Raw genomic sequence first — 9,128 nt, forward strand, 5'->3', positions numbered from 1 at the left:
CAACGCGGGGGAGGAGATGAACTACGACGGCGCTTTGGTTGCGGGAGGAGGAACCCTCGAGTCACCCTAGGCAGGAGCGACCGAGGGCGTTTTAGGGCTACATGAACCGCATGCGTCACCCCCCAAATTCCTAAGGAGTTCAATGCTCCAAAATCCTTTGAATCAAAGTGGGCCCAAAAGAGCAGGGAAGATGAAGAACGCATGCACCTTCTTCTAGCAGATCAAAAAGATCGTGTGGAAGGGAAAAGTACGGAGAAGACACAAAAATTGCAGAAAAGCGGAGCAAAAGCGAGTCCATCAAATTATTGGTTTCTTTTACTTCACTGGGGTTTCTGATCTGTACAAATGATAGTGACAGATCCTGAGATCCCTTAGCATGGCATCTAAATATCCTTCGTAAAGATAAAATTTGCAGTCTGAACTTGCCTGGTCACAGATAAGGGATAGAGCACCCGTGCCGACCACGCATTCCAAAACGTGCCCCCACTCTTGGGGATAGCTCCACACATACACAGACGGAGGAACCATTGTCCGGACAATATTATTCATTCCGCCGCATTCACAACAAACTACACAACATACAAGATGACAGACAGAACAGGACAGATCATCGATCCTTGATTTCGTACCGAAGGGGTGATTGGTCAAGTCACAAATGGAATACAGAATAACATGATATTATACAGGCAGGAAAGACAGCATGTTCAATGGTTGCTACGGCCATGGCGTGGCATGGCTTAGCAGCAGCCTGATGATCTTTGGGTGCGGTTGCCACCCACCACATCGACAGTGTCAGGAATGTACCTACATGACAAGTTTAAGGTTGTCAGTTGCATTTTTTTTGGAATAAACATGATAGCGTGCTAACGAAATAAAACACAACTTGAGGCTTTCAGCCACCCTTCATGAAACAAAACAATCCCTCACACCCTAGCTAAAGTACATGTCATGAAAACAACGGACCAAAAGATGGTGAAGCAAAAAAGGCTGACATGGGTAAGCTAGCAATTCAAAAATAACATATGATCGCATCAATGCATATATGTTTAAACAATAGTAAATCCAAATCCTCTACCTATATGTGTATTAAACAGATACTCAAGTACTGAGCAAGCAAGAGAACGCGCTTACAATTCTTCTTCTGGTTCATTCTTCAGAGCATCCTTTACAATGCACTGAAAAGCGTCTTCTACATTTGTCCCTTCTTTCGCAGATGTCTCAAAGTAAGGGATGTTGCCTTTTGAGGCGCACCAAGCCTTTGCCTTCTTCTCAGAGACCTAAGATGGCAGTAGACAAGTCCGTTAGCAGAGCATGGCTTGAAAATAATTTTGAGAAGAAAATTAGTCATGCTAATTACCACGCGGCTATTGCCACCATCAATATCAACTTTGTTTCCCAGCAGAACAAAAGGGAAGTTATCAGGATCAGACGGACTAGCCTGAAAAGTTGGATTTGTAGGTGAGACAGAAATCCAATCATACTGTGTTGCTCATTATAAGCAACAAGAAATCTTCACCTGGATCAGAAATTCTTCGCGCCAGTTGTTCAGATTATCAAATGATTTCATTGAATTGACATCATAAACTAGAACGCAACAGTCTGCTCCACGGTAGAATGCAACACCAAGACTCTGAAACCTTTCCTGTCCAGCAGTATCCCATATCTACAGAGAGAGAATGTGAATTATCATCATTTATAAAGCAGCAGAAGAGCTAAGCATATTCAAACTAAAAATCATATAATTATTAAGAACCATATAAATGTACTTAATTAGAGATTCAACAACTACCACCTTTAAGAAAAGCGATACATGTATTTGAATGAGAGAAAGAAGGGCTACATGTTGCCAATGATAATTCCATGTCCATCAGATCTTACTGTAGTGAACTTCTAGCAGAATGGACACTGGATTATCTTCTTATTCATAAAAATGGAAATTGGCATATAGGTCACATATTTAATTATCCATACTGCACCTTTTTTTGTGATGGAAACTATGGGCATATGGGTCACTGGGTTGCATATTTCTTTTGTGATGGAAACTGGCATATGGGTCACTACGCTGATAGGCACTGAAGAATTTTCTGAATCAAAAAACCGGAAACCGACATTATGGGTTGCATATTTAATTTTCCATTTAGTAGCTCTTCCTTCTGTGATAAAGTAGAGACACCCCAGCTCCCAACAAGGCAACAACTCAAATGCACAGTGTTAAGAGGAAAGGGAAGAGGGTCTATGGTGATACTACATGCTTATATAGTTAAAAATTAACAGATGCAAACTATCTTTACTGGTAATTAAGGTAATGCTAGTTACAGAAAATGATTTATGATTCCGATGGTAAGAAACAAAATTAGAGTACCAACTTGACACTTGGATGGATAACTTGCAGTATTAGGTAATCTTTTACTGTACTGACAACACTGACTCTTTTTTAACCATCATAGGCGATTCTGCATTAGCAAATACGTTTTCTTTTGATATCAATTTACCCCCAGAGCATAACAAAAGGTGAATGAATAAAATGCATCTAGAGATTCAAAAATCAAAGATAAAGATACTCGATGCAATTGCAAGAGTACGTTGTCCAAAAAGAATGACTTGCTCCAAGCATCGTTACAGGACCACATAGGCTGAATTGCTAAAAGAAGGCACAATACCTGCAGAGTGAAGAGCCTATCCTCGTATTGCACCTCCTTTGTGAGGAAATCCGCGCCGATGGTAGCCTTGTACTGGTTACTGAACTTCTTGTTCACATATCTGAATTGCATCAAAGCTCAGGAAAACACAAACAAAACAAAATCCAACACTATACGACCTCGACAAAAAGGGGGGGCAAGCAATCCGAAGTGATCAGTCCACGGCGACTCAAATTGCAGGATACTGGTTCATCAAGGACGTCTTCCCAACCCTGGATCGCGGTGAATCAGCAGAAAAAGTCAGTCAGCAGAGCGAACACTGGAAGAGGCAATACCGCAATAGCCTAAAAGGAGGACGGGAGATCCGAATCCACCAACCCGCTGTCGCCGAGGATGATGACCTTGAGGAGCGTGCGGCGTCGCGAGGCCATCGGGATCTATCTACCAAGCGCTCTTGCTCGCGCTCGTCGCGCGCCGGAGGTAGGGTGGGGCACGAGGTGGGGAGGGGACAGAGGAGGGAGAGACGAAACCTAAGCTTGCGTAATCGCGTTTGCTGCCTTGCCGTCGCAGGCGGGGAACAAGGGTGCGTTTGGCAACAGGACAGACCACAGGGATGGGACGCGTAGCATCTGCTCCCGTTTGACTGGAAGCTTTCCGGGAGTAGTAGTTTTGGAGTCTGATGATTGGTGCAGATGCAACCACCGCCGGCTGTCAAGGAGATCGAGCAATCTTAGTACTAGTGTAATCATGTTTCTAAATCTAAATTAATCAAACATCAATATTAATAGTAATTTTCAGAAGGAAAAGGAGAAAAAAAAATACAATCCAATCCTTGAAAAATCTATCATTCTCTTCATCCCATGCATGTTAATGGTGTGCCGAAGTTGCCACTGGTGGAGTTCCGCGTTGTCGCCACAACAATAGAGTAGTATCCACACGGGCAACCAGAAGTCGCCGATCTCTATTATAAAGTGTCGGTTAAGTTAATTCCCAAGAATCAGCGGATCAGACAAGAAGAGGGCAACGCTGAGATTATCACACCTGGATGTCTTCTCGAGTCAAGAGAACTAGCGGGTGCGCCCGCGCATTTGCGCGGCTAGATTTTGATAGTTTTATTCATTGTATTTTCTTTTAGCTTTGTATATGATTCTTTGTATCTCCATCTATTCTTCATTCCTTTTCCATTTATTTTGTCCTTTGATGTCGTTTGACTACATTGCTATAATCAGTCAGAGCAATACTGAAAGACCTATGCTTGTAATGAATTAAAAAAAACCTTGCCTACCTATTTTTTTATTGTATATGGATGATTGGTTTACAACTTTCCATTTATTTATATATGTTTCGAATATTTATTGACTCAAACTTCCATTTGATTTATTGTATATTGTACATAATAACATACATAGGACATATTCATAATATTATTTTACTTCGTGTGATTAAAGTTATTACACTTTTTTCATGTATTCCCAGAACCATTATTTTTTCTCACTTATTTTGTCAAATGTATGATTCCATGTGATGGATTTGCTAGTATACATATATATTTGAGCGCAAAAGGAAAGGTTTCTGTACATATTCTTTTGTTTATAAATTTTTGTTTTTAGATGAATTTATAAAATAAGGTAATTTCAGTTGAAATTTAGAAAATTAGATCAATAATATTAGTTGATCAAGCCTACACCGGCCGTTCGGTTTCGTTATAGGCCCATCAGGTTTTGGATAATTACCGTGTCTCTTTTAAGTAAAAAAAACAACCCTCATACATTGAACTTCCCTTACCTTTAAAAAGAATCCCTCACCTCGTTCGACACCAAATACACATAGTAGGTAAAACTATTTTTCTGTGGACTTGGTCAAACTTGTGTAAGTTTGACTCAGGGCAAACGTAGAACTTCAAAAAAGAAAAAAATGGAACGGAAGGAGTATATAGATGCATGTACTTGTTTATTAGTGGAACATACTCTTGTGTTGATGTGATGACTATATCAGTTTGTTTGCACTTGAGGTCATGACATTATTGGAAGATTGCTTTGACGTTACTACTTCATAAATGCTTCATTGGAGAGTTACAGCAAGATGGTTGATTAGATTTGAGTGGTTATGTCACAGTATATGATTGTTTTTTTTGTGGGTGATAGTATGATTGTTTATTTGGATGTTAGTAAAATAAAAACGAATTATATTGCAATGCAACATATGCAGGTACAGGTAGTGTTGATCCTAGCCTTATCTTATGTTTTTGATTATTATTTTTCAAAGGGTTGACCCCTTACTTGATGGGCGCTATTTTTAACAGAATCAAATCATATTTACCTTTGAAACAGAAGACGGGCGAGTGTGCTTGGTCTATGTATTTGTGCGAAACAGTGTTGTACTCGTAAACCATGGGCTGGTATAGACCGAGCATGCAAGCCCATTAGTATTATTTTTCTGAAACTAGGTAATTGTCCGTGCGTTGCACCAGGGTCTAAGCATTCTAGAGGTGCATTATCAATCCATGAAAATATAACTTTTACGATTCTCATCCATATTAAGCAACATTATGGACTAACATTGTTTATTGACCTTGCAGCCTGATCAACAATGGCTCCTCTTCATTGCAGTCTAAACGTGTTGCTGCAACTGGGCTTTACTTTTTACCGCATTTCATTTTTCAGAACCTAAAATGGACACAGAACATCAGTCCAAATGTATGGAAGCGGATAGTAGTACCTATTTTTTTGAACACCATTGTCCCTATTTTTAACAGTTTCATCCCCTGCTACTGCAACATCTATAAATTCATTCTTGAAATACTAAAAGCTAAGAGACTGACCAAGCGAAAATCCCTTCAACACGAGAGCCTGTAACAAATATTAAAAAGTAATTTAGATGGTTACCTCATAGAAGTCACCTTCGATATAACTTCAGGAGATAACTTTGTACAATTTTGGCCTACACAGAAGAGAAAAAGCTCATGTAACCAAGTATCACGAACAAAATGATTCCTATTTCCCTCAGTTCCTAATGTAAACAGATATAAATTCATCGAGATTTAAGAGAATGATAACCCTTGAATGTATGTACATATCGGTTTTTGGCGAGTTTGAAGGCCGACTCACATTTACCTATACATCTGGAAAATAGAAAGTGAGTTTCATTTCCGTTTATACGACAACACTTGCAGAAAAGGAACAACCAGAAGAGAAAACACACAAACAAACTTGAAAAAGCACATGCAGGCAATAAACCAATCGAAGGTAACCATATTAGTGCTAGTGCATAATAATTTGCTCCTGATTCCTGAATGAAGAAATTGCAATAATTCTATTCCCCTGAAGTTAACCACAGTAATTTTCTCACTCAGTTAAGTACTTGATCAAGGACCACATGACATGTGCAGTCACATGCACGAGGCCGATGGACTGGCTAATTGCACTTGCAGTCAAGATGACATGTATGAGTGAGTGCACCGCGCTTGCTGTATGCATGAACCCTTCTCATCTGATGATCTCTCCCTATCTAACAGCTATGCACGAAAAGCTAATTTTTCCATGCGGAGGGCGGGAGCAACCAGATTGAGTTTACCTGCGTAGAGAAGGTGGTGGTAGTACGAGCCAAAATTTTGAAGACTATAATCAGTGAGGGAAGTTGGAGGAGCGACGCCGTCATGCTGAGATAGGAGCGCTGGTCAGGGCATACACCTCGGTTCCAACCCCGTCCACCTCGAGCGGCCTGATCCGGTGTAGCTACTGGTCTGATGGCATAAGAGGGGCGGAGAACTCTGACGCCCACGCCGCCGTTGCTGAGGGCAGCTGCTTCCTCCGCAGCACGCGCCTGGCACAGATCCCCTCGAGCCCGCCGCAGGGGAGCGCAGTGGCCGACGCCTTGGCGAAAGTGTTACCAGCCGCCGCCGCCGCTCTGGAGGCATGGAAACCCTTACGGGCATGCGACTGGGGCAGCAGATGATGACTTGAGGAGCGGGCCGGGTTGTGAATTTTCTTTCTTGACAGGCCAAATACGGTTTTTTAATTGAGGAAAAAACAAGGGAAAAGAAAATCAGGTGGAACGATGCGGGGAGCGAGAGTCGGACGAAAAGGGTTAACGTAAGAGGGGAGAGGGAACCTTATGTTTCTTTTAGGGCTCATTCGGTTTGGAGGATTTCATAATGTAGGAATTAGAACTAGTATAGGAATTTTATAGGATGGCACTTGCCATCCTAAGGATTTGACTCGTCTCGTTCCTACGCGTAAAATGAGCTTTGAGTGGATGTGTAATTTCCTCCAAAAACAGAGGAAATGAATAGTATTCCTACGATATTTCTGTACACATTTCCTACAAACCGAATGCATCTATAGAAAATTTTCCTCTGGAATCCTTGTTCCTATGTGTTTTCCTATGAAAATCCTCCAAACCGAATAGGCCCTAGTAGAGAAAACAAACCCGTATAGGTTATCCACGCGGCCACGCGTAACACTCTCGTATTTTCCTCACTGCCTCAGTAAGTAGATCCCCTTTCTATTCTCTCTTCTCTTGGCTCATAGACTTGCCCCAAAAAGGATGTTGGCATCGGTGACGAGTCCGTCCCAGCGGGTGACGGTTTGGTATGTCTCTGGCGTTTTATTAGGCGACTCTGTGGGAGGCCGCCGCCGTCCTGGTTCGTGCGCCGCCGCCGCCGCCCACCACCGCCGACCTCCTCCCTCAGCAGCCCCACCCCTCGCAGCTGAGCTCCGCCCCTTCCCCCCTCCCTCCCACCACCATAGGCCGTGGGGGTGCGGCTGGGGCGCGCCGTCGTCTCAGCACCGACGAACCCTAGGTCCCAAGTCTCTGGATCTCTTGGTCTAGTTTGTTTTCTGGTTCGAGGTTCCAATGGAGAGGGTGTCGGGGTTGATGGAGAAGCTACGGTTGTCAGAGGCAGAGAAGAAAGGGGTGCGAATCGGGTGGTCGGAGGGATTGAAGAGAGGTGAGAGGGACACACAGGCCCTGGTGAAGGTACTGTCGGAGAAGCCGGCGGTGGGGGAAGCGCTGGAGAACTCGATTGGTCGAGTATGGTGTCCGATGCGTGGAGTGGAGTGTAAGATGATGGGGGAGAATGTTTTTCTGGTCACTTTTCTGCAGCATTCTGGGAAGAGGAAGGCGATGGAGGAAGGTCCGTGGATGTTCAAAGGGGATGCTCTGGTGCTGGAAGAATTTGACCCAAGGAAGACTTTGGAGGAATATGAATTTGCATCCTTGCCGGTCTGGATCAGGGTGTCAAAGCTGCCGCTGGGAATGCTCAATGCACAAGCTGGGGAGCTCATTGGAGATGAAGTGGGTGAGTTTATGGAGGCTGAAGTTGTGGTGGATGCGGTGACGAGGTGCCGCATTCTGAGAATTAAGGTGCGTATCAATATCAAGGAGCCGCTGTGGCGTGGGATAACCATACATGATGAGGAAGAAAAGAGAAAGGAAAAGGGAGGGGCGCAGGAGAGTGGGCAAGAGCAAAAGGAAAATGAGGATGAAGGAAGATGGTGTCCTTTTGCTTATGAGTTCATACCTGACTTTTGTTACACCTATGGAGTGATAGGACATACGGACAAAACGTGCTCCATCAGGCTAGGTCGAAGGGAGGTGCAGCAATGGGGCCCATGGCTAAGTTGGAAACCACCCAGGAGAGTTGATTGGGGATCTGATAGTAGCTCGGGAAGCAAATGGAGAGGTGGAAGAGAGAAACACTTTGAAAACTTTGGGAGTAAGAATAGCAGATCTTCAGGCAGCAATGGTCTCAATTGGAGGAAGGATGACCGGAGTTTAAAGGAGCAAAAGAACAAAAGGGGGGAGGACGGAGAGGTTACCAGCCCACTAAAAATCACCAGGGGGAAGGAGGGGACGGAAAATGAAACAGGTGATCGCAGGAGACAGTTGGAGTTTAATGTTGAAATAGGTGTCGAGCTTCAGTCAAAAAAGGCAGACGGTGGAGGAGTAGACCAGGTGCAAGAAGAGCAGCAGCAGGCTAATGGGCGGTCTGTAGGGGACGGGGTAAAAGAAGCAATAGATGGACACATTAAGGAGGGATCCACATCCCTGCAAATGAACGCCCCCATGCACATCGATCAGGAAAATGAGGGCGAGGAGTCGCAGGTCCAAGAGAGAACCACGCGGCATGGGGGCAGGAAGTGGGTTAGGCAACCGAGGATAACTGGTGGGGTGGAGCAAAAAACTGAGTCTGTGGCTGATACTGAAAGCAAGCTTAAGGAGAAAAAGCGTGAAGGGGCAACTCTTGATATGGAAGAGGGAGGTGACATGAAGAAACAGAGGATGGATGGGGTGGTGGGGAGTGAAGCCGAAAACCCAATACAGGTGGACGCGGGGCTGCACGGACAGCTCCGCGAGTACAAATGAGGCTCGTGGCTTGGAACTGCCGGGGGCTCGGGAACAGGCCGGCAGTTCATGGTCTTCTGGAGCTCTAGAAGAAGGAGGATCCCGATGTGTTATTTCTTTTAGAAACAAAGTTGAAGAAAAGTA

At 44.0% G+C, this 9,128-nt stretch overlaps 1 protein-coding gene across 1 annotated transcript; it reads right to left on the minus strand.

Annotated features, from left to right (window-relative positions):
* Positions 1-527: 527 nt before the first annotated feature.
* Positions 528-3,295, minus strand: LOC123062063 (ras-related protein Rab7). The gene is made up of 7 exons (XM_044485393.1): positions 3,018-3,295; positions 2,885-2,911; positions 2,661-2,760; positions 1,517-1,663; positions 1,358-1,438; positions 1,132-1,277; positions 528-804 (listed from the first exon to the last, which is right to left on the minus strand). Exons 1-7 carry the CDS (start codon positions 3,068-3,070, stop codon positions 738-740), a joined length of 621 nt encoding a protein of 206 aa, XP_044341328.1. The 5' UTR covers positions 3,071-3,295; the 3' UTR covers positions 528-737.
* Positions 3,296-9,128: the final 5,833 nt, after the last annotated feature.

Source organism: Triticum aestivum, chromosome 3A, assembly GCF_018294505.1.
Source record: "Triticum aestivum cultivar Chinese Spring chromosome 3A, IWGSC CS RefSeq v2.1, whole genome shotgun sequence".
Taxonomy (NCBI): domain Eukaryota; kingdom Viridiplantae; phylum Streptophyta; class Magnoliopsida; order Poales; family Poaceae; genus Triticum; species Triticum aestivum.

Coding starts and splice junctions, on each gene's coding strand:
- LOC123062063 (XM_044485393.1), bottom strand. CDS start 3,070: ATGGCCTCGCGACGCCGCACGCTCCTCAAGGTCATCATCCTCGGCGAC. Junction 2,912..3,017: donor ATCATCCTCGGCGACAGCGG/GTTGGTGGATTC, acceptor ACCGCGATCCAG/GGTTGGGAAGACGTCCTTGA. Junction 805..1,131: donor AATGAACCAGAAGAAGAATT/GTAAGCGCGTTC, acceptor CTTGTCATGTAG/GTACATTCCTGACACTGTCG.